Source organism: Saccopteryx bilineata, chromosome 3 (genome assembly GCF_036850765.1).
Source record: "Saccopteryx bilineata isolate mSacBil1 chromosome 3, mSacBil1_pri_phased_curated, whole genome shotgun sequence".
Taxonomy (NCBI): Eukaryota; Metazoa; Chordata; class Mammalia; order Chiroptera; family Emballonuridae; genus Saccopteryx; species Saccopteryx bilineata.
In genome coordinates this window covers 66154926-66181663 of record NC_089492.1, presented here as the reverse complement: position 1 = coordinate 66181663, position 26738 = coordinate 66154926, and the positions used below count along the sequence as shown (strand labels likewise).

The window sequence follows — 26738 nt, the reverse complement described above, 5'->3', positions numbered from 1 at the left end:
GAATATAAGTTCTTTGAAATTTCATAGTGCATGTAATTCATTGCCTCACCTCTCATCTTGTGTTAGTATTTCCTATGTTGACAGTTATCATTTTGATTTGTACACTACAGTAATCATCTTTATATACCAAGTTCTTCAAGTGCAGTTTGAGATTCTGTGCATTGATAACACCCTCAGCAACTAGGACAGGGGCTCTTACCTCCCATGAAACTTTTGTATGATGTGGTCGATATTAAGCTTCATTTCCTGACCCTTTCCCTAGCAGTTACTATTTCTACAACTTACCTTGGCTTATATATATTTGTAGATTTGTTTCACATGCATATCAATTTTCCATAACACCTATGAATTCTTAAAGGGTGAAAATCTGTTTTTCATAAAGTTGTCTCCTAAACAGGTGAGAACAGAGTAGAAATTGGTTAATTTTTTTTTTCTGAAGTGAGAAGCAGGGAGGCAAAGAGACAGACTCCCACATGCATCTGACGAGGATCCACCTGGCATGCCCACTAGAAGATGATGCTCTGCCCATCTGGTGCGTGCTCCATTGCAACCGGAGCCATTCTAGCACCTGAGGTGGAGGACATGGAGACACCCTTAGTGCCCAGGCCAACTTTGCTCCAATGGAGCCTTGGCTGTGGGAGGGGAAGAGAGAGACAGAGTGGAAGGAGAGGGGGAGGGGTGGAGAAGCAGATGGGCTCCTCTCCTGTGTAACCTGGCCAGGAATTGAACCCAGGACTTCCACATGCCAGGCCAATGCTCTACAACTGAGCCAACCAGCGAGGGCCAGAAATGGTTAAATTTAAATAGAAAGAATTTGACATGTTCATACTACATTATACTTTATTATTATTGACATTTATGATACAATGTTACTATTCTAGTTTTTATGCAAACAAAAATAAATGATATAAAATACAGAATACACTTTGATCATTTTAACCATACATAATATACTGAGTGACTGAAACTATGTTACATGTATATTTTACAAGGGAAAAAATAGACTAATAACACCTTCAGATGAAATTTGACATATTTTGGATGTTATACAATGTTAAAGATGGATATATTCAAAATAATTACTATTTATAGAACCAATTTAACTATTTAAAATAGTGGATACTGTTTAAATGAATACTTATAAAAATACTTCTTAAGCAAAAGCTATGTTCTACTCATTTACTTGGCAGTAACAAAAATATATATATTCATCTGAAAATCTAATAAATGTGCTTGAGGCATTAGATATTCAAATTTAAATGTGTGTTTTCTAAAGTGTTTTATCAACTTAGTGTTCTTAATACAGTATATATACCTCCATGGTATTAGAATAGGTTTGTGTAAAAAATAATGTTATTTCAAGTAAAAGACATAGGCAATCATTAACACAGAAGAGATACTGAGGTTTTCAAACTAAACACATCCAGGACATAAATGAGACTCATGAGCTGTGCCTTATAAGCAGTGAACTCACATATTTGTTGAATGTATATGCAATTGGACGGCATTTATTCAGTTATTTACACCCAGAGTTAACCATCCAAAGCTTTCTATTTCTAGTAGAAATATCACTTAAAAACTCAACACTTTTATTTAATCACTAATTCTTCTGGGTATCAAAGTTAGGCGAATTGGTTTCAGAATGAGTAGCAAACTAATGTCGGTGATCAGAAAGATATTCTACCTGGTGTGCTTGCTGTACATGTAGATGGCTCTGATGGTTACACAACAGACATTCAATATACCAAACAACTCCTTATGTCACATTTTCATTCAAAACAAGACATAAGAATCTAATTTCTAAAATCTGTTGTAAAAAATCAAAGAGCAGTAAATATAAATGTATATAAAATGTCTATACTATGTCTATCTTAGTAGACTGCAGTCATCTTTTCTCAGTGAGAAGCAAGGTATTCTGAGCGAAGGAAGCCAGGAGTCTATGTCCCACAGCTAGAGGATACACAGGCCAAACCGGACAGTCTTCCGTGCATGTGCAACGTGGCAACATGAATGCTGAGATCACTGTTAAAGGTAGCTTTGAAGCAGTAAAATGATTCTAAAACTAAAGTCTAACTAACAGCAGTTATGGATGTGCAGCACTTAAGACGACTGTGGCCACTGCAAGTTAAAGCAATCAGCCGGAGGCCAGCCTAGGTCCAGTCTCCTCTTGCAACTCTTCCCCAATTTTAACACAGCTTCATGCAAGGTGAAATTTTCTGACACTTATCACTAAAACTTCAAAAACTTGTCAGGGTACAGAATATTTTTTTAATCTAGGTTCAGATCATCCTAAACCATTTCAAAAGCTTTTACCTTTATACTTAAGCAGGACAAGTGACAATTCATTCAGCAAAATTAGTTAATATATGCAGAGGCAGATTAAGGTTGGTTGAGGCCCCAGGTGCAGAAGAAAATATTGGGCCCCTTAAAAAATAAAGAGAGAGACAGGGAAAATAAAAATACATGTTAACTATATTTTTAAATAAATAAAAAATATTATGTACTATTAATGTTAAAATTGCACATATGAAACCAAACTTGGTGTCATAAGAAAAAAGTGTTAAGTTGGGGTTTTGCGGGGTCCTTCAGAAGTCGGGGCCCAGGGTGTACGCCCAGTACACCTGCTATTAAATCTGCCTCTGAATATATGTACACCTTAATGAAATAACTGCTACTGGCTTTGAGAAAGTAATTAAACTATAATTTAGTACAATAATTCAAAAAATAAGTCTTTAAAGATTAAACATAGATTCCAAAAGTTCAGAAAAAATTTAATCACATACGACAGGTTAGTTCAAATATTAGTAAATACCACTAGTACAGAAAATCTAAACAATGATCTTTAAAGTAAAATGTAAAGTAAAATGATTTGAAGGTTATTTATTTTTAATTTCAATATTTTTTTTCAAAGATACAAAGTAAATAAAAATATGCCCTGAAATCTGCACTGAGTTGTGCTAAACAGAAAAAGGCTACATGAACTAATGGAAGAATATTTTAGTATTTTAAATACAAATATATTATTTCCAAATACATGGAGGAACTGTCAACTGAATACTTCCATGTTAATAAATACTATTTTCTTATATAATGTGCCCAAAGGGTTGAAAATAGTTTGTTTTCTTAAATTGGTTAACATTCCCCTTGGGATTTTTTACCCATTCATTTTCTTGGTTTTACAGTTGGTGCTGTGATCAATTTTATTTAATTCTCAATTTAACTACCACAAAATTTAAATGAATCAAGTCAGAGCCAATATAATTACAATACCATATACAGTTGGCCCTTGAACAATATTGTGGGGAGAGTAAGGGCACAGAGACCTCCCTCTCCCTCCACAGTCAAAACTCCCCATGTAAATTTTGACTTCCCCCAAACTAAACTACTAATAGCCTACTATTGCCTGGAAGCTTTACTGAGAACATAAACAGTCAATCAATGCACACTTTGTATATTATATATGTTATTACTGTATTTTTATAATAAAGTAAGCTAGAGAAAAATAACATATTATTAAGGAAATCATAAGGAAGAGGAAATGCATTTTCAGTACTGTATGCATTTATTGAAATAAATGTGTCAGTGGACCTATGCAGTTCAAACTTGTGTTGTTCAAGGGTCAACTATATAATATTACAGTATCCTAAGAATTTAAACTAATTTTAAATTGAACATTGTTGCTTCAAGAAGAGTGATCACTGAATCTAAGCCTCTGGAAAAATGTGATTTAAGAAGACAGAAAATATGTGACTTCTAAGATTGGGATATTGGCTGAAAAAATAAAGCTTATACTCTAAAGTCAACATTATATGATATATACAATATAAGGAACAGTACAATTTTTTCCTTCCTTCCCTCCTTCCTTCCCTCCTTCCTTCCTTCCCTCCTTCCTTCCTTCCTTCCTTCCTTCCTTCCTTCCTTCCTTCCTTCCTTCCTTCCTTCCTTCCTCCCTCCCTCCCTCCCTCCCTCCCTCCCTCCCTCCCTTCTTTCTTCCTTCTTCCCTTCCTTTCTTCTTTGTTAAATAGTAATGGGAATATATGTAAAATTCTAGTTTCTTAAAGATGCTCATATGTCTAATATTATATTAAATTTTGTAGTATGTGATCTTATAAACCTTTGTAAGATATAATATTTATGATATATTGACTAGCAGTTACTATATAGTTAATATGTAATTTTGAATCAGGTTCCAATTGGAGAACCAGCTTTTCTATGCATGGCCTTCCCTTTTAAGTGGAGAGAGGCAGATGATCACATCAGAAGCTGGAGGAACTATTGGCAAGCTTTAGCAACATTTAAAGGTACACTGGGTTGTAGAAGACTATGTGAGCATTTAGGTAAACCTATTCTAAAAACTCAAGGCCAGTTAAATGTCCAATGTCACACAGAGGTACATCATGGTGTTGAAAAATTATTTTTATTCATCTATTAATTAGACATTTTTTACTTTTACCACTGCTTTAGAATTATAGTCAAATTTGATAATATGTACTATTCCAGACTTTCACTATATACCTAAAACTGGTATCTTTAATTTGAGGAGTGTATTTCTTTTCAGACTGCAATAGCACTGGGTTATCTCAACTGTGTATTCAGAATGGTATAATGTCCTGGAAAATCTAAGATTTTCATACATTAAAGGCATCTTACATATTTCCATTCACTTTATTTTCTCAACATAAGATATATAAATTAATGGCAATGCACTCCATATAAACATTACTTTACTAACAAATAATTAGTAACAATACTACAGTTCTGATGGCAATAAGAAACACAATGTATTAAGAAGGTGGACTTCCTGGTTCAAATCCTGGTTCTACCACTTGTCAGTCATTTAGTCATGGGCCAATCATTGGGCCATTCTCTGCTTCAGTTCCTCAACTGTAAAAAGGAATTATGAAAAGAGTACCCCCTCAAATCGTCATTATGAGGATTAGTGAAGTATGGGTAAAGCACTTGGACTCACTGCTTGGCACATAGTAATTAACTTTACTGTTATCTACAATTTTTATTATAATAAAAAATGACAGTAACTGATGATAATATGAACCATTATTAACTCTGGAGCATTTAATAAATGTCAAACACTTATCAGAGTAGATGGTATACGTACACTATGTTTAGCCCCTAAAATAATATACAGAGTATAGGTCCACAATACTGATTTTACATATCACAATAGCAAATAATGTCCCCCACGAAACACAGCAGAGTGAGACTGAAATGTTTAAATGATCCTTTCATCCTGCTAAGAGATTACTGCTTCCAGGATAGTGATTAGAAACATGCTACTTAATCAGTTTTGCTCACTCATTAGCCTTACATAGAACGTAATCAAATTTTCAGTATGGGAAAAAAATCACAATTTACTAATATCACGGACCTTTAAGATCACTTGCTGATAGTATTGAGAATGTTAAATTCCTAAAAGTTAAGGATATACTTAATAAAGATATTTATGTTAAGGTCATCTCTTTATTACATTCAAAATGTCCAGCTTTTACTTTGAAAACTCTGATGTTGGTTTCTTTATTTTTCATTACACATATGAACTTATTGCAAAAGTCTTAAGAATGCTTCTGTGCCAAAAAACAAATAATTATTACTTTGACCAGTCAGTATATAAATATCTCATATATATGTAAACACAATATTTTATTATTTAATACACAATTGTTAGTGATTTTTAATGGTAGTTTGAAAACCATGAAAATATAAATTAAAATTTAATAATGGTTTGTAAATACTTTAGTTATGAAAAGCATTTCATATACTAAATTAGTTCAAGTTCATAAAATTGTAACCATCAAAATAAGGGCATTTTAATTACTTTGAAAATTATAAATTTAAAATCAATATCATTGTAGTCTCTATGATAAAAAACAATGTTATTTTATCAATGCAGAAATGATAAACATTATGCACAAAATATACCTTGTGCTTCCATAGATGATCAAGGTCTCTAATAGTCCTTTTAAAGTTCAACAAATAAAGCTTTATTTTCATACCTTATACAAATACTTTAATAGAAAAATACTGGGCATGGTGTATTCTCTTAAGAGTCTGACATCTTATATAAAAACCTTAATAAAATTAAGAGTATTAGGTATCTAAGTTAAAGGTTGACTTTTTAAATAGACTGATATTTCCCTCCTGTACCCTTGTCTTTCTTCCCACCTCCCCAGTCCCTGCTGCTTCCTACGCCCTGGCCACATCTGGCTCAGCATCAGCACACACGCCCAAGGAGACCACACCCATTTCAGAGACCCAAGACAGTACCCGCCATAGGAACTGTCCAGGAGAGCAAGGGGCTCCTCCTGGAAGCTGCAGGAAGAAGGTCTTGCTGGGAGTCTCAATCACACTCTCTACTCCTCTAGTGACAGAACACCCTTTGAAAGAGGAAAGCATGCTTCACCTTTTACACAGAAACCATTTTTTTTGGATGCAGAGGGACTGAGAACCTATGACACCAGTCTGGGTTTTCTGTAACATTTCTGTATGATTGAGAAAATGTGGCCATGTTTCTTCAGTGACAGACGTTTTCAGATGGAAAGATTCATCGTTACATGTTCCCATTTGGAGAAGACAAAACCAAACACAATAATATATTTTTAATAAATGGAGAGAAGGCGTGATGATTAATTTTTTTTCTCTGATATTTTTTTCTGTAATTTCCAGGGATGAATTTTACTCTCAAAATGAATAATGCATGGCAACACACAGAGAGATGAGTTTGTGAAATCAAGTTGTTGGAATGAAGGTCTATCCATTTCCAGCACAAATATCTCAGTATGAGCTGAACAATAGTTATGAACACCATGGTGAAAGATTTAGAGAAAAAATTCATTTTGTTATTGAGTGGAGAATGTTTAGCCAGGCTGTCCTTTGTCTAGTCCAGTGTCTGGAAGGCTTCTGCACGCCTGGTTCCGTGAGGTTCTCTTCATTCATCTCCGACTGGGGGAGGTGGCTCACACAGTTTGTACAGCCTAGGAGAGGCACGAGAAAGTGTGACAGGGGTTGATGTATTAATAGCACTTGAGATGGTTTTATGAGAATAACAAATACATGAGTGTAATAAATACATTGACCATCATTTCTTGGTTCAGGAGGCATTGACCATATTGCCCACTTCACTAAACATTGCATATGAATTAGCAAACTCCCAAATTTCAGTTCTATTATTTAGAAAACACCAATATCTCTGCGCATACAAATATGATGACTGGCTGAGCAATGCTGCCTTTTTCACACCACCTGCTCCCACTCCCGTGCCCACTGTTCCTCTTGCTGGAAGCAAAATTGATTCTCTAAATTCCATGAGATGATATTATTATGATAATTACCATCATGTCTAATATGATTGTCTTGTAACAAGATTAACATCTATCTCACAAGGGTCTATTGGTTTTTCTGGCCAGTTTTTGAAATTTGCTTCATTTTGTACCAATAGGTGGTACAGGCAGTTGGTTATGGAACAGTTGCTGTGGCAGTTCTGAGTCCTGAATATCAAAGGCTCAGTTAGCTGGCATTTCCCAAAAAATATATGCCCCGCTTTGCCCATCCTCCCCTCACCTGTCAAAAGAATCAGGTGGAGATTCAAGTGGGTCCAGCAATCCATCTGCCCTGATGGAGATGCCAGAAGACGGGAGGATGCCCCCTCTTTGCATCCTGGGTCTATTATTTGAGACCACACAGCCTCAAAGCAAAGTTCAGGGGACTGACCTAGGATTACAGATGTTCGAGAGCTCCATGTTCCCCTGAGTGGTGGAATCCCAACTCCAGAACAAAGTCAAGCTATTACAGAGCTGCAAAAGTGACCATGTAGGGCATGCCCATTATTTAAGGCATAGTCTGAGACACCATCAGGTAGCTGGCTGAAGGTGGCTGGATGTTGGACTCCGCCTGTGCCTCAACTGTGCCTACAGCCACAATCATTCTCCTTAGAGATGGTCTTAAAAAGTAAGGTACTGATGTCTGCTTTTTTTCATCACTCCAACCCAGGGGTAGCTGTGATGATTCACGGTCTTTTACAGGTTAAATTGAATACTGTTGAAACAAGTTGTTGACAAATCTAGCAAATTAAAAATTTTCTCTTTTGTCAACACTTAATCCCATGCTAATTCTAAATCAAGGAAGAAGAACGAGAAGGATTTAATATTGAGTAAGAAAGCTAGTTAACAAAATGAACTCTTAGTTCGGAAACACGTGTAACAAGTTATTGCCTTGGAGGTTTGCAAAACATATTTCAAGTCTGCAAAGTGCTTAATGATCCACATGTCATCTCCATGGAAGAAAATGGATACTGAAATAAGGACATCTCACATCAGAAAAGCTTATTTCATCCTTTCTGGGGAAAAGAATACATTAAAACGAGCTGATAGACTTCAAAGCTGCTTTCTTTTTTTCTTTTTTTTTTTCAGCTAAAGGATATGGTGTTTCCTCAAAATACATTCCTGGGGCTGGAACAGCAGAACAATTGGAAAGTTTCTTCCCTCCTCAATGCCTATCCCCTCATTCCCAACAGCAGCACTGCTTGTTGAGTGAGAAGGCAAGTGACCACAGTCCAGCAGAACAGACACAGTGAGTTGGGTGGAAGATGGACTATCTGGAGACCTGGGTTGAACCATCATCTTTTAGTACTTTGAACTGAACATTCCCACAGAATGCCTGGGAAGGCTGGGGAGGCAAGTCTTTGATATGTCTGCCTTGCAAACTGGCGAAAGGGCTACAGCCTGTGATCCCCTGATGAAATAACAGCTCTGAGTGCTGTGAAGCTGGGCAGATCCAGCTTCTGCCAGGCTTCTTGGAAGCGACTCGGGGTTATTTGAGTTCAGATACATTTGTAATGGAAATTGTTGGGGCTTTGGGAATTTAGAACAAGCAGATGAAGTTTGGAAGTAAAATGTATTAGGTAAGAGTTAGACTTTTACTCTGCACCAAGGCATTTGGTTTTTAGCAGCTAAATTGTTACATAATGGGAGGTCTTTGCCCATCATTGGGAGCCCTTGATTTTCTCAATCCACTCTGCACACCAGTGACCCTGCAAAAAAAAAAAAAGGTTTGTCTTTGGCTCCACTTTTTATTTTTCTCTGTTGGAACTGGTATTTCCAAATCTAAATCTGCAGAGTAGAACTTGCAAATTGCAGTCTATAGATCATGCCCTTCATCTTTGTACATGGCAAAATATAAGCTATGTTAAAGGAAACCATGAAGCAAATGCCTCTTCCAAGGCTAAAGTTCGATAATACTCTGTTGCAAGGCAATTTCCCCATCACACAAATGAGAAGACTGTCTCAGAGGATAAATGACCTGACCAAATAAGGTCACATGGCAGAAGCTGGGACTCAAACGATCTTGTCACTTTTAACCACGATAGTATGCTGCCTTTCAATTACACAAATAAAAAAATCAAGCTTTCATTACAAAAATTTACAGATTTTTTTAATGCAATAGAAAATAGGACGAATGTGCCATTCCATCTGAAATGTTATATTTGGTTCTTGGTAAAGATATGCTTATTGCTCTGAAGAGCCAATGAAGGAAAGGAGGAGAAAGAACCTTATCTAACTGCCCACAAAGTCATCTCCACATGGATGTCCCATTGATCCTTGGTCCTAGCTGAGTGCATCATCCTTTCCATATATCTACTGTATCAGTGACGAGAACCATTCACCCACTGGCACCCAAACCAGAGATCTGATAGCCATTCTAGGATCTTCCTTTTCTCCACATTCATCATCTATTTAGTGTCCAAAGACTATTAATTCTGTCTACTAAAAATCTCTCTAATCCATCTGCTTATCTTCATCCTCAATACTACAATACTCTCCCTTCAAGCTCCTGCCTTTGGTTTTAGCTCTCCTGTGATGGATCCTCTTAATGTTGCCAGATGAGAAGATTGTTTAGTAATAGCTCCCTATTGTCTTCAAGTTAAAATCAAGACCCTTAAATATCTCATACAAGTCTCTTCCTGCTCCAGCCCCTGCTTATGTCTACAGCCTCACTTTTCATCACTGTTAAAGAGCATTCAACCATCAGTCACAGAGATCTAGCTGTAGTTCTCAGAGCATGATGTGTTCTATAGACACTTGTATCATTGCATCAGCTGCATATGACATCGATTACCATCCCAACTGGACCAGGGCTACTCTGCAGCCTCCCTCTCTGTCCCTAGGCTCATCTCTAACTGAAAGCTCCTTGAGAGATTACACTATTTCTACCTCATATTTACCTTCTCCAGAGGGGATAGCACAGTGTTTTGCTAGGTCCTCAATAAATATTTGTAGACTGAATAAAAAAATAAATAAAATAACATTTAAAAATAACTCTAGCCCTCTCTTAGGGCTACTACTCCCTATAAACATGTCCATTTTACAGCTGGCACATTTTACAGCATTTCATTTCAAGTATTTTAAACATAACCCAATAAAGAAAAGAGTGAGTTCATCGGTTTCCTTTCTTGTATTCAGCCTGCTGTTGGTTTACTGATTAAAATGCTGAAGTCTTATCCTACCGCACTGTTTATTATTGTTTATGAGCCCTAGCTAAGAGGACCTCACTGAGCTATTATTGTAACTGTAACACTTGCACTGGGCCTATTATCCAAACACACCATGTCTGCTTCGGGTGCTACAGAAATGTTGCACCCGAAGCAAAAGAAAGTCTTAGCTTCTAATATAATCAACTATGAAAGATAACATTAACAAGATTTGAGGATGAATTAAGGTTAGGAGTCAGCACTAAAACTAAATGCAACAAGAACTTTATTGCATTTATTCATTTTCAAGGCAAAATGTGTTTTGTTTTTTGAAAGTACTTTCATTGCCCACACAGATTTTCAGAATGAAAATAACTTCATAAATGCTGCAGTTATCATTCTAACGGTGGTAGCTGCATTGTACATAGAAACAAAGAGTGTCTGGTCTGTGGAAGTGCTTAGAGGAGCCTACTTTATGCTAAAATGCAAATGTATAAAAGCAATCAAATGTAAAAGAAATTAATTTTGCCCTACTTCAAGACAGATGCTGCCTACCTTAATGTCACCAGCGAAATCAAATTAACATTTCTTTAATGGCTGTTCCCTTGTTCATTTATTTTAAAGGTAGGTTAGGGTACTTTCTTATGATGACATATAAACTTCAAACATTTGATTTACTAATAAACCAAAAGTTCATTCATTCACTTACTCATTCACACTTTCTTGAAAGCAGTTCAGACATTCGAACACTGGCACTGTGATGAGCAATGAACAAAACTGAGAAAACATATGCCCTGCTTCCAAAGAATTCATATTCAAGTTGGGCGAAGAGACATGGAGCAATATATTGCAACACAAGCAGGACTATAATCGATCAACATACAAGATGCTAACAGAGTATAAAGAGGAAGGACACTCAACCAAGACTTCAAGGATAAAATGACATCTAAGTAGGGTTTTGTGGTTAAATAGGAGTTTTCTATACAGACACAGATGGGAAAGGCAATCAGGCCACAGGGAACAAACAGCACACGCAGTCATAAAAGTATAAATGAAAACGGCATTTTGGTAGTTTGGCACAGTTGGAATATAAATTCTCATAGGAGCTGTATGGACTTATGTTTTTGAATTTATGAGGAAATTTGCAAAATAAAATAATGTCAAGACTTCTATTTCCTACCTCTAAGTTTGCTTCAGCTAAAATTCCATTTTATTATGACAGCATTTATGCCTAGTCACAATTAGCCACAAAATGTTTACCAGGCCAATTCCTATGACTAATCAGCTTACACCGGGCATAGCCTAGAACAGCTGCATTAGCTGTGAGTGACAGAACCCGGGAGAGGGTAGAGTCCTTTGGGATAGAGCAGACATAGCGATCATTACCTGGGGGCAGACTGTGGGGTCCGGTCTCTGACTCCCAAATTCTTTGCTGTGTTCTGAACTCTTGCTCCCTGAAAAAGGTAAGGAAAATCACTCTCAGCTTTGCATCACATTAGTAATTAACATGCCATTAACGTTTGAGTGTAGAATATGTATTCTAACCCTGTATTTAACATCAAGGGAGAGTGGATGAGGAGAAAGAGAGAAATCATCATCTGAGCATAACAGCATTTCAAAGTTAATGCTTTTAAAAATCAAAATACACCGATATAGTGTATTTTGCAAAGGGTTGGTGTGTATTCCAATAGTCGTCTAAATAATTTGAAATGAGTTTAGATAACAGATTCCTGTTCACCAGCATCTGTCTTTATTCCTAGAATCAAGCCATACTTAAGACAATAGGAAATGCACAGGTTACACATATCTGCTGTGTCCCCACTTTTATGGAACAGAGATCACAGTTCTGTCACACTCATGTGCCTGTTTTGCCCTAGCTCAGGGTTGGGAACCATTTTGGCTGAGAGAGCCATGAATGCCACATATTTTAAAATGTAATTCCGTGAGAGCCATACAATGACCCGTGTACTTTATGCATTATCCAATAAAAATTTGGTGTTGTCCCAGAGGACAGCTGTGATTGGCTCCAGCCACCCACAACTATGAGCATGAGTGGTAGAAAATGAATGGATTATAATACATGAGAATGTTTTATATTTTTAACATTATTTTTTTTATTAAAGATTTGTCTGTGAGCCAGATGCAGCCTTCAAAAGAGCCACATCTGGCTTGCAAGCCATAGGTTCCCGATCCCCGCCCTAGTTGAATAACTAGCTATTTTAAATTTTACAGCGTTTATCAAGAAAATACCTTCTTAAATAATTCTAAAGCAATTTCTGGACAAGGCATGTACATATGGATCTCTGAAATGTAAGAATTCTGCTCCAAATTTATAGCACAAAGACAATGTACTTTAGCAATGAAAAAGTCTTTGCAGCCTGTCAAGTTCATGAATGAAGTCAGAATCATTGTTCAGTTCCTAACGGGAATTAGTTACAACGTAGAACAAAACACAAGAATGTGGGGCTGACATTTAAAAATACTCTGAAACTCTGTCTCCTGCTACAAAATTCTAACCCATGGGAAGGAAAGAAATGGAAAGAACAGAGGAATAAAGAAAAAAAAATTCTTTCAAGATGGACCAAATAAAGGAAAACCAATAGAGAAAGGAATGGGGGTGGGGGGAAGACATATGGGAAGGAATTTAGGAATTGCAATTAAGGAATTAAGAAAACCAAATTTTGCCTGACCAGGCAGTGGCGCAGTGGATAGAGCATCAGACTGGGATGCGGAGGACCCAGGTTCGAGACCCCGAGGTTGCCAGCTTGAGTGTATGCTCATCTGGTTTGAGCAAAGCTCACCAGCTTGGACCCAAGGTCACTGGCTTCAGCAAGGGGTTACCCAGTCTGCTGAAGGCTCACAGTCAAGGCACATATGAGAAAGCAATCAATGAACAACTAAAGTGTTGCAACGAGAAATTGATGATTGATGCTTCTCATCTCTCTCCGTTCATGCCTGTCCCTATCTATCCCTCTCTCTGACTCTCTCTCTCTCTCTGTCTCTGTAAAAAAAAATTTTTTTAATAAATAAATAAATAAATAAATAACCCAATTTTAAGTAATTTTAGACTTAGAGAAAAGTTGAGGAAGCGGAACAGAAGATTCCATACTTTTCTGTTTCCTGATTTATATCCTGATACACAGGTTTGTTGGTGCCTGTCGTGTGGTGGTTTGCCCATGCCTGTGTCCACCATGACAGAGCAAGGAGTGCATCTTCCTTGGTCTTGGTGTTAGTGCCAGTCTAGTCCCCTGATTCCATCGCTGAGTCAGAATTCTTTGCAATCTCAATTTTTATTAAAATGCTCAAAAAACAATTTTGGGTTAGGCTTCGACCAAAGAGAACTTGAAATGTATTATTTATAGGAAAGAAAACTTTAAATTCATAATGTAAATGGGAGTGTCTTCCTCAAGCCTTTTATTAATTAGACCAGTTGGTTATATTAAAGTGTTTCTGAGGATTATTATAACCATTACAAAAGGTTGTAAGGAGCACAATACCCTTCCCACTATCTTTTCTGTTTCCTTCTAACTCAAGCAGTTAAATTAAAACTCTATGGAAAGTACATATACAAAATCTATACTTGAAAACTATACTGTAATTAGTAATGACAATAAAATATGCCAAAAAGCTTCTTCTTAAAAAAGAGACTAAAGATCTTAAAAAATATAAATCATTAATCTGGTAAATTTTCTAACCATTCGATCTCTAGAAAACAGAGTCTATCTAATGGTTGAAAAGCAAAAAGAACGTCTTTCATTACATCGTGTCCTAACTACTCAGATTCTAAGTTGGTAAGAGTCAGTTTGCAGATTGGATCCCAATCATTAATCCCACTGCCTGTAACTGGTGAGTGCTGGTTGAAAGACCTGCAAGAGCAGGAATATTGCAAACATGTGCACCCCAGTTCCTGCAAAGAGAGGCACTGGGCTCCATAATCTTTCCCAAAGAAAGGAGAAATCAGTCTTTGTCTCTCAAAACCACTTAGAGATGTCATAAAAAACTTGGAGTAGTGAAACAAGCAACAGAAGAAGGATTAGGGTTCTAAATGTACATATTTATTTAAAAAACAGGAGAAAGATGGAGTGGTAAATACTAAAAAAAATGCAGATTAGAAATCAATCAGGGTTTTATAAGGAGCTTTGTTAGCTCTTTAGTCTTTTTAAATTATACTTTATAAATAAATAGTAACACACATTAATACAAATATAATATGCATATTATGTTTTAGAGAGGATTACACCAGTTAAACAAGTCATTAAAACCCATGTGATATTATTTTTATTTTTTCTGTTTTCTCTATCCACATTTTTAGTTATAATAAGATAAAGGTTTTGAGTGTTCATAAACTTGGAATGTATATGTAGCCAACTCATAATTTCCCCCTTACTAGATTATTATAAAAAAAATTAAGTCTCTTAGTAAACCACAATTTTGGGATGGCTTCTGTGAGTCTGATTGCAAACTTAACCTAATAGCAACAGAGTGGAACAGAAAGGTTCATCTCTCTGTATGCTTCAGCACCCAAATCCCAATCCAGATATGACCAATCACAAGTTCACCTTGACCTACTTTTTAAAGCTGAAGTTGTATATTGACCCCCAAAAGTTCTTCCTAAACCTGTTCCATCTGCATCTGTATTTGCCCTTTTCCAGCTGAATCACAGCATGTCACGTGCTCATGGAGCCAACCTTCATTTCACAAGTCAGTCTTGTACTCTGTGAGACCTGGGTTCTCAGTTTTCTGGTCTGGGGTTCACAATCTGAAGCACCAATGTACATGTACCTCCTCTCTGCCCTGCAGACGCCAGGCCAGAGCTGGCCTCACTGCTGACTGCTTCTGGGTTTTTTCATTTTATGGATTTTTGGTTTTTTGGAACAAACCCAAAAAATTGGCCCTGGCTGGTTGGCTCAGTGGTAGAGCATCAGCCTGGCGTGTAGAAGTCCCGGGTTCGATTCCCAGCCAGGGCACACAGGAGAAGCACCCATCTGCTTTTCCACCCCTCCCCCTCTCCTTCCTCTCTGTCCCTCTCTTCCCCTCCCACAGCCGAGGCTCCATTGGAGCAAGGATGGCCCCGGCGCTGGGGATGGCTCCTTGGCCTCTGCCCCAGGCGCTAGAGTGGCTCTGGTAGCAACAGAGAGATGCCCCAGAGGGGCAGAGCATCGCCCCCTGGTGGGCAGAGCATCGCCCCTGGTGGGCATGCCGGGTGGATCCCGGTCGGGCGCATGCGGGAATCTGTCTGACTGTCTCTCCCTGTTTCCAGCTTCAGAAAAATACAAACAAACAAAAAAAAAAAACCCCAAAAAATTATGTTTAAGAATTATATGCTAAGTCTTTAGTAAACAAATCCTCAAAGCTAAGTCACTAACTATCACTGGACAATTCAAACCAAGCCAGCAAATAGAAAGATTGGTTAAATCAGTTTCCTGTGGTAGTTTAAGAAGAGGCAGCAGAATAAAATATGAAATGAATGTGTTTCAACTTCTCTTGTCTTTCTACTCATTGTGTCTTTTCTACTAGATGAAACATATTTTCCTAATAATCACTGAATTGGAGAATAGCACTGCTTTGCGTCTATCTTTTAAAAGAATTTCAAGGGCTAAAAATCTAACTGCCACACTTAAAATACTATTGGATTATTATATAGAAAGTTTATTCACTTTATAAACTTCTTACCCTTATCTTCTTACCCACACATACTAAAGACAGTCCAATGGCGGTATTCCATCCTCCTCATGAAAATCCGAGGCACGGCTTTACCTTCAGAATTGCACACACACTCTTGTCCTGGCCGGAGGCCTCGGGAGAGCTCCGAAAGAATGCAGGGCCCTCAGCTCTTTCCTCTGTTCTTCCCACCCCCTTTCCCAGTTTATTCCCTGCAATTCCCGGAGAGTGACATGTGGCCCTTTATCTTCTCCTTTGCGTAAACCCCAAGCCACTCCTGCTCACTTTGCCTGGCCAGCAAGCACCCTTTCCTCCTTCAGGTGACCTCTTAGACACCCTTCTGTCCCATGCTTTCTAAGTTTCTTGGTTATCTGTGCTGTCTTCTTCCCTGGAAGTGTTTCTTGTTCAGGACTTAGTCTCTAAGCCTGGAAAAATGCCTGTCACCTCTAGACACTTTTCAGAAACCTGACAGGTGGACCAGGGAACCTTCAAATCCAGGTCCTGTAAACAGCTCCCTATGATGTGAGTGAGACTCACCTGCTTCCGCATCACATCTGTAGCCTGCATGATGTAGCGAGGAGGCAGTCCGTGGCTCCTGGCCAGAATGATGGCCTGCTCCACTGTCACGCTTAGGGTGCACCTGTGGGCAAAGGCAAGGGCAAGTCAAGTCCTGCCAGTTCCTGTTAAGCACTTTAAGACAACTGGGGTTACTAATGAGGGGTAGCAGAATACGCCACCCCCACATCTGCCACCTTGGAGAATTCCTCATTTTCCTCTGGGTCTCTCCCATGTATACAGGAGGTACACATGTTAATAAACTTCTGTTTGCTTTTCTCTTATTAGTCTGTCTTTTATTACAGGAGTCTCGGCTAAGAACTCAAAGAGGAGGTGGAAATTTAGTTTTCCTCCCTACATTAATTTCAAAATCAAAGAGCAGTAGGCAAAAGCAAAGCAACAAGACAGTGAACCATTGATTTTTCTACACAATTACCTGGTTAAAAATAGACTAACAAGCCCATAATGAACTATGTTGATACACAGAAATTACATAAGCAAAATTATAATAAATTATATTAGCAGATATTATTCTTTACTGATATTTTATAACTTAAAATGACTTAATATTTTTATTCATACTGATAATAAATTTATACTGAGTTATGCCCAATATCTTAGAAAAATAAACAGTAAAATTAATATTCATTAAGATCAGAATAGATGAAAAAAAATATATTTCATCTAAAAGACTGTAAAATTTCAAAAAGAACCTTTAATTAGTGATCCCAGAATGTGTGCTCAGAGCAACCTTGAGGAAATTCAGAATTTAGTCCCTAAATTTAAAGACTGTAGAGTCTTCCTCCGTTTCCTTCCCTTTGAGGTGCTTCTTTTTTATTACCCCACATTCTTCTCTCCAGCAGCTCTTAGAGCCTATGTGTAACTATTTGTTAATATTTTTTAGGTCCTGGTCTCTGAATTGTTTTTTTCAGAGGTAATTTTGTATACATTTAATAAAAATTATCATTAGTGTTAGGTGTTTTTCCTAAAATTTATATTAGCAGATGTTGTTTTACTTAATTTTTCAATATATGAGAGTTTTGATTGTTTTTTCTCCATGTCTGTCTTTATCTCTCTGTGGTCTGGTTTTTACACATGTATTTTTCTAGCTCTGTTTAGTTTTTCCCTACAAATGAAAATAAGTTCTATAATACAACTGTTCATATGTGAGGAATATCTCACCCATATTTATCCCTGATTATAAATAAGGCTGACTATAGAAGTCTAGTATACTTGATGGATTTTGATACTGATGAATTAAGAAAAGGAGAAGAAAGGTATTTGAAACATCACTGCTGTAATTTTAGAAAGTAGTTAACAAAGTGCCACCGCATTATTACACATGTACAATTGCCTTCAAAGGAGAAACATGTTATGCTCCATTGGCTGTTAAATGACGGGAGAGCAAAGCAGCTTCCTCATCGACCCTCAAGAGAATTCTTTAGAAAGCATTAATAGTCAATGGCCAAGTTTTCTAACATAAAGTTTTAAAGCTCTATAAAATTGTTAAGGCATCTAGTAGTGCACAATGTTTACAAATATTCCATGTATGTGTCTGACAACAGTACATACTGTAGTTTTGCATGTACCTGCTGGTTATAGGACACTGTGTGCCAATGACAGCTGAGAATCACCATTGACAGTTCATGTTTAAAAATCAATTTTTTTTACAAAGCATTTGTTAGGTTACTTGACAGCCCATAACCTGATTCTCCTTCTTCAGGTCTCCTCTACTCCAATGTTAAGTCCTTATTGATCCTAACATTTTAATCAATAATGCTGATTATGCCAACTGAATGAGGCTAAAAAAAAAATCTTTATTTTTTTTTCTAATCACACCGAAATATCTGTGTGAAATTTCTTTCACCAGCATATCCAAAAAGATGGCTTCATCTATACTTGCTTTTTATACTAACCACCATCTATTCCAATTAGGTCCCAAGATTATTTTGCAATTGTTTAAAAGTGAGATGCCATTAAAAAAATAAAATAAATAAATAAATAAAAAGTGAGATGCTTCAAAATAGACAATCAGGTCAATGTAGGAACTATTTATTGCCTGTGTCTGATTCATAGTTGTTGTTTACAGTGAAGGCTCCGTTGTTCCACAACAGAAGTCCACTCCCTAAATTAAGGTTGTAAAAGAAAGCCTAGCCGTAAGTACACAACTTCACTGTCAAAATGACATCATGTGCCTCATAACTTTTTATGTTCTCTCAACTCTGTCAAATGCAAGAAGTCAGCATTTGCAAGAAACATTTCGATTCTGGCATTCTCTGAAAAAGCCCAGGTACCAAAAAGTGGCACATGGTTTTTCAGTGATGTATAAATGATACACAGACTCAGGTTTTATAAGAGACTATTGGATTTTGTAGGTAGTCCTCTGATTACCAGTGAGACTGGTGTGCTAACCCTGGTCATGAGAGTTAAGGGAGCAAACCAAAGGCAGAATCCTAAGCAAATTCCATTCAGGACATGATTTCTTGCCTGACCCACCAATTTTTTTTTTCTGGCATAACCTCTGCTCTAACATTAGACAGTAAATTAACATTTAAATAAATCTATATTTTTACTGGAAAATATGGACCCTCAATTCTTCAGTTCCTTGTAGCTGCAATACCACTTAAAAATTTTACACAACTGTTTGCTTGGGAGCCACATAAATAGGTCACAGAGTCGAAACTGCCCTTCATAAAAAGGCAAATATAACATAGACACTGAGAAAAGTTGTTTCATAATTTCAGTAATAAGACATTCCAAGTAGTAGCTCTGCTCAGGGCATGTTCCTGGGGAAGTGTACTTGACAGAGCTGAAAAATTATGCATAAATCATAAATCAGAAAATCAGAAAAAGCAAAAGGTCAATATATGTGTGCTTATCATGAATAAATCTTCTTGACATATTTCATATTAAAAAAAGATCCCGCATCACTCAGAGATTTAGCATAGGGTTACTTTGATAAACCTGACCTGTAAGTAACTGGTCCAATTTCATTTGAAAGGCACTTTGAATTAGCAATACTGTGAAAGAGTCACAAAGAAGTCCCTTCCTAGTCATCCACCCATCTATCCATTTATCCATCCATCTATCCATCCAACAAATGTTTTTGAGTATCTCCTTTGTACCTACAAGTGCCATTAGGTGCTGTCAGAAGTGGATTTACTATCAAAAGAAAAAAGATTGCACTTGTACGGATCCCTAGAAACCACTTTATATAGTCAGATGCTTTTTAAAACTCACCAAAGCAAAATGTTTTAATTGCAAATAGTTGCCACTACTGCGTTTTTATTTCTCAACTTCTTCTCTGCCATGTTCTGTCATGTTAAAATGGCCATGGTTATTTCTGGAACTAAACTAAATGAAGTAAATTAGGGATACACTGAGGTTAGGTTTACTGGGGCCCGTGTATATGATTCATAGTCACTTCCATTGATAGTTAGGTTATTATAGTGTCCTGGTGCAGGAATGGACTCAAGAGTATCCCTATAACCCATTGTACAAATTCACCCTAATGTTAAAAAGGAGGTGCAGGACCCCAGGTTGTAATGCACTATGTTCTTACTGTGAGGCAGCCAGGACTGTAAGTGTTACGTGGGGAAGAGGAGAAACAGGTTGGAAATGCCTGCAGCCAGGAATGTACTAAAGCCATTTCCATTGCTCTTTGCTCCTGAGCTCATACAGTCAAGTCTGCCTATGCGAGCTCAGAAGGGTACTATATTACTTGGAATATCTGAGAACGTGAGCTTTCATATATCCCAATTTCTCAAATCCCATTGTATTTAAAAAGCTTTCTACTTTTTTTTTATTTTAAAGAAATGTTCATTAAAGTAACCCTGTGGTAAGTTATTTTATAAGAGTTTGATGTTACAGCATTATGATAATTACATGGTGTTAAGGACAAACTTCTACCAATATTCTTTCAGAAACTGGGGCTTGGTTGAAGTAGAGTTTGCCTGACTATAATTTGGCACTTGCTAATATGAGGCTTTATTTCATACTTCTGTCCCAAGTGACCCTAGACATTAGCTATCAATTTTATTTTATATGTCAAACTATGAAGCTACGGGTCAGGAAAAGCATGTGAACTGGTCTCTTATTTTCTAGTTTTATTTCTAGGTTCTAGGGCAGGGGTCCCCAAACTTTTTACACAGGGGGCTAGTTCACTGTCCCATCTCTCAGACTGTTGGAGGGCTGCCACATACAGTGTTCCTCTCACTGACCACCAATGAAAGAAGTGCGGTGGGGGCTGGATAAATGGCCTCAGGGGGCCCGCATGCGGCCCGCGGGCCGAATTTTGGGGATGCCTGTTCTAGGGGTTCAAAGTGATCACTTCCAGACCTTCTTCTCAATTAAGTCCCAATGAAGACAGAGCTTGTTTTCCTAAGTTGGTTTAATTGGAAAATGTTGTATTTCAACCATTTATTAAGTCCTATCTATTACACTATATGTAGTTCACTTTGTAAGACCTTGATTCTTGAGTCAAGATACATGTAAATCCTTTTTAAAACATGTCAAGCTTGACATTTCTATAACAAATTAGATAAAAGACTCTTGAAACCTAAGAATCTTCTACATATTTGGTTATTTACCATGATAACAAACAAAAATCATTATTTGTACGCTACATTTCCAAACCTCCACAGATCTGCTGCCTCATTTAATGTGAATTGAAATTGTACTGAACAGGAAAGCCAACCTCCCAATGGTTGAGATGTGTTAAATCAAATACTTAGAGAGATGCATCACCCCTTTTCAGACACAGTGGTGACCTAGTCACTGAATCTGACATGGGAAAATAGGACAACGTGAGGTTTATGGCTTTGAGCTCTGTTTTCCTAAGGTGGATTTATTTGCTAATTCTCAGAAAGGCCATGGTCAGAAATTCTGGCGTTTTGTTTGGTAACTAACAATTGATTATATTATAAGGTCTACTGGAAAGTTCTGTCCATTTTTGGAATAAAACAAAATACAAATTTTTTTTTACCGTCAATAAACTTTATTAAATAATATAATTGCCATTATTATTAATGATTTCTTGCCAGCGTGAGGGCAATTTGTATATCTCATTCTTGAAAAATGTTTTATCTTTTGATGAGAAAAATTGAACCAGTGCTTGTTTGATATCTTCTTCATTTTTGAATTTTTTGCCCTTCAAAAAATTTTGTAAGGACAAAAACAAGTGATAGTCGGAGGGTGCTAAGTCCGGGGAATATGGTGGATGCAACAGACATGCTTCTGTAGCATTTCTTCCTTGTTGAAATTCGTAAAAATTACAGTGGCGTAAATGAACTTTATCAGTAGCCATGGGTACACTATCGCTTCACACATAAGACTAACGTGAATCAACTTTGTTTTAGTTAATTTGCTACATCAGTATGTATACATTAAGTGATAAAAATAGAGAGGCACACATGTGCCAAATAAACATATGCTTACATGTCGAAACTTGTTGTGATAGAAACGGACAGAACTTTCTGGTAGACCAGCTTTTCTTATTATTAGTGGAGGAGGGACATTCAGATTTAATTACAAACTGACATTAAATATATCACTCAATAACCTAATGTAATGAAGATTTCTGAATTTGCAAGCACAGCAATATGCTGTAAATTAACATTATGTAATGCTAAAGTAACATTAAAAAATTAATTAAAAATAGAAATGCAACCTTTAGCAAAGGATTCTTTTTTATTTCCCCATTTCTTTTTTTCTTTTTTAAATTAAATGTATTGGGGTGACACTGGTTAACAATAAGATTATACAGGTTTCAATGAAAATAAATACTTGATTCTGATATCAGTGACTTCTGCCCTGATACAGAATTCTACACCATGACCAGAGTTGGATTTTGTTTAGCTCTGAACTTCTGTATCTCACTCATTTTCCCCATCCTTTATGACAGTGATGCTGCCTCTGGTCATGGAAACAAGAGCGAGAAAAATCCCTCAGGGCAAATGCATCACTTGGAGGATATGTAAGAGGACAACCAGAGGCACCTACTATTGTGTTATTCTTCACAAGATTTATGTGTCTTTATACAGTTACCTCTCTACTTACAAACTTACAAATTTAGATCTTAAAAAACCAAACACCACGAAATCATTTTCCCTTGCTCTATAAAGTCATCTTTGCTTCTCCTTTAATTAAAATCCAGGTCCATTATTCTTATTCAAGTGGCTCACAAACAAGTTATAAGGAATCTAACCAGCTGTGGTTCTCTGTGATCCCACTATATTAAGCTGCAGTAACCTGGGCAGCGTTCAGTGCTGGGGAGGAATAATGAGCATCTATTTCAATCCCAAGAGAACAGAGAAGGTGAAAAGATTGGACCATCAGCAGCTACTACTGTTATCTGCACACCATTCTGTTACACACAAAAGCTTTTTATGACAGATGGAAGGTATCCATTTATCACTTAGCAATATTTCTGGGTTTTGTGCCCTCTAACAGAATCAGTTCTTTCACACTGTCAGAATGACATGCTGTATATTTTTCCCCTCTATTGTATTTTGAAAAGTCTGTATCCACCTTTTTGTCACTCCACTTAAAAACCCCATCCTTTGACTACCTTTCTCCTACTGTCATTAGAGAGAACTAGTGCCACAGTGCGGCTGCCCGATTTTCCCGTGTTTCCCTTGTCGAGAACTCAGGCCGGATGTGTGGGGGTGCAGCATCCTTCTTGTCTACCTGGTTTGGTGTAGCACAGTGCTTGGCACATGGCCATGTCCCATAAGTAGTTCTTTTTTTCTTAGTGAATGAATCAATAAACAATTGCCAGCACTTAATTATTTTCAAGTCCTAAATATGTGTCTTTATTCTAATATACAATATATTTTTTAATTGAATTTTGGCGTTACACTTGTTAACATAGTTACACAGGTTTCAGGTACCCAATTCTACAACACACTTCTACACTGTATTGTGTGCCCACACCTTCCCCCCAAGTCAAGTCTTTGTCCATCACCATTTATCCTCCCTGAACCTTCCTTTACCCCCCCACCCCAGAAATCACCACACTGTTGTCCATGTCCTTGAGTTTTTCTTTTTCCTTTGACACTAGGAAAGAAAACCTTCTACCCTTGAATTCAAGGGGAGCCTGTTCTGCTGCCCTTGAGTGACTTTCTACAAACTGTCAAAGGGGGATACTAAAAATGAGCTCCATAGAGAATGAGATTGTGCATAATCTTTTCTTTTTTTTAATATTTATTTATTCACTTTTTTAGAGAAGAGAGAGAGAGAGAGAGAGAGAGAGAGAGAGAGAGAGAAGGGGGGAAGGAGCAGGAAGCATCAACTCCCATATGTGCCTTGACTGGGCAAGCCCAGGGTTTTGAACCGGCAACCTCAGCATTCCAGGTCGACACTTTATCCACTGCGCCACCACAGGTCAGCCCGCATAATCTTTTCTTAACCTAGTCATGCTCTAAGTATATTATAGAAGACAGGGCCAAACAAGAGAGCATTTCAACAAGGAAAAGTTCAATAAGGCTCGATATTTCTTTACAGGCCAACAGATGTGCCAGTTCAAATGACACTGAGCCTGTACAGAAGCAGTGTCCTTGTTGCGCACAGCTACAAAACAACTTACCCAGGTCCCTTAGGACCACACTGCTCCCCCCAAGAGAGCTGCAGGAGTGCCGTTGTTTCCTCCTCGTTCCTGCTTCTCCACTAACTTGACATTATTTTTCTTTATCAGTCAGTTTCCATATGATTCCTGTTTCTGACTTCTTAGATAGTGAGTTAATTACTACACCTCTTCATTGCTACAGTCTGTCCCTCTAGCTCTATGATCTCATAGTGTTGCACATCATAGCTACTTGAGATTGGGATTCATTACTTAGCTTGCTATAGCAGACTTGGGCCTGGATAATCCCAGAGTGCAGTTAAGAATCATAATTCAGCCTCTGATTAACAGCAATGCTTTAAATCTTTTACTTATACTACTAATTTTTATAATGAGTAAAAGTACAAATTACATATCATATTATTTTTTAAAAACCAGTTTATGTAAAATAATAAATTTGGAAAAACATATTATATTTAAAAAAAAGCTCCAACAGGATCCAGAGTTTTCTGTAGTCTCTTTTTTATAGATCAGAAGAGTTAACTCTTGGAGTTTTCACACTCTTCTTCCATCGTATCATCACCCGTTACTATGATCTTTTCCAGCGTTATTGAGATAAAACTGACATATAACATTGTGTAAGTTTAAGGTTTGTGTGTATTGATTTGATACGCTTATTTATTGCACAATTACCATAGCATTACTTAACACCTGAATCATGTCACCTATTTATCATGTCTTTTTTATAGTTCGCACATTTAAGATCTATTCTCCTAGCATATACTGTGACTTCTAAAATAATTCTTACATGATATTTTCTATTTTACTAAGTATAATATATCATTTTAAACAGATGCATTTCATATTTCTAAGTCTGATTCACTATCAGAAATACAGATTAAGGTTGAAAAATGAAGCATTCACTATTGCCAGGTTCTGTGGGTGCTTTCATATATATACTGGCCACTTAATCCTCATGATATTTATTTTTTTCAGAAAAAAAAATCATCATTCACATTTCTCCAATAAGCCTCTGATAGACCAGGTGATAGAATCACAGTCACACAGTGAATAAGTCACAGGATTCAAAACCAGTTTTCTGATTCAGATTCAGGTCTCTTTCTGTTATTCCAAACTCGTATCACGTAGATGACTGCATTTAGAGAATTCAAGCTCCCCACATCCATAATTCAACAATCTCAGTCTTGGCTCAGCCTTTATACTTTAAATGCATTGTTTTGGACGAGTTTTATTCAGCCTGCCCAGACCACTTCAGTATGAACGCAGACCTCCTCATCCTAAAAGGAATGTGTTCATGATTAAAAAGGAACTAGGTGTGAAGCATGTTAAATAAGTTTATCGATTGTAAAGCAATCGGGTAGCAAAAATAAATCGAAGGGAGATCATGTTCTTTCTCCACTACAGATGTGCCTTTTTCCATATAAAATGCACTGATCTGTGGAGAGAGTGTTCATTTCCACAGCGATCTCATCTATTCTGGCTTCTAATTACTTTTAACCACTGCGCACAGAGTGAAAAGTCTACTGAGAAATAGAAGGAAGCATATGACTGAAGAAATTAATTGTTTAATATCCCATGGTTATATATTCCCTGCTCCCTTTTATTACCCCACATGAGGGAGAGTGGCACACCTGGGGCTAATGCAGAATGTTAACTACCGATCAGTCTTGGAGTGGTTGCTAGTCTCCTACACAAGGGGAGTGTCTGTGACACTAATACGGAAAAGGCCACTGCTGACCTAGAGATCTTTCCCACCTTGGTTGCCCTTCACAATGCATTTGTGATAGATGAAAAGCTGGAGGAAACTGTCACAAGTCCACAGGGATTTCTAAGACTCAACCCCTGCATCCTTGAATTCCTGTAACAGAGGAGACACTTTTCTTAATAAAGCACATAACTATTTTCATGTGAAAATGGGGAAAACCGGCTGTTTCCAACAATAAAGAATTCACTTAAACACACACCTGTACACAGATAGAATGAAGTATCAAATATTTACACTCTCCCTTTAGGAAAACATGAATGACAGTCTAATAATAGCTAGTATCCGTAAGCTAGTGATCACTCAGGTAAGTTTCCAGTATATTCTATAGAATTAAACCTCTGGATGTCTATTGATGCTTTCAATATTCTTATTTGACTCTTGTTAAACAGTCAGTACTGATGAAACCTTCCCATGATTGTATTGGGTTCCTGGGTTTCACGGTCTGAGAGTTGGAAGATGAGGGGTTAATGTATATTTGAAAAGACAGCAGAGAGATGGCAGGCCGAGAGACGGGAGGAAAAGAACAGAACAGAATGCAGAAGGGAACAGAACAGCTGTAGTAAGATCCTGGCGGTAGACACAGAGCCAAACTGAATATTCCACTCACTCCATATATCTTCAGGCAAAATAACCATCAAGTTTAGGTAAGGGACACATTTTCAGTGCTGCACAGGGACTTAGCCATGAAATTTTCA

General features: G+C 37.3%; 1 protein-coding gene across 1 annotated transcript in view; it reads right to left on the bottom strand.

The window, feature by feature from the left end:
* Positions 1-4398: 4398 nt before the first annotated feature.
* PREX2 (phosphatidylinositol-3,4,5-trisphosphate dependent Rac exchange factor 2) overlaps positions 4399-26738 on the bottom strand; it is a 283206-nt gene continuing 260866 nt past the window's right edge. Inside the window, exons 39-41 of the mRNA XM_066266273.1 lie at positions 16679-16781; positions 11867-11934; positions 4399-6989 (exon numbers count right to left, since the gene is read on the bottom strand). Of these exons, the coding sequence (XP_066122370.1) occupies positions 6944-6989; positions 11867-11934; positions 16679-16781 (217 nt within the window). The 3' untranslated portion in view covers positions 4399-6943. The remainder of the gene's footprint in view (positions 6990-11866; positions 11935-16678; positions 16782-26738) is intronic.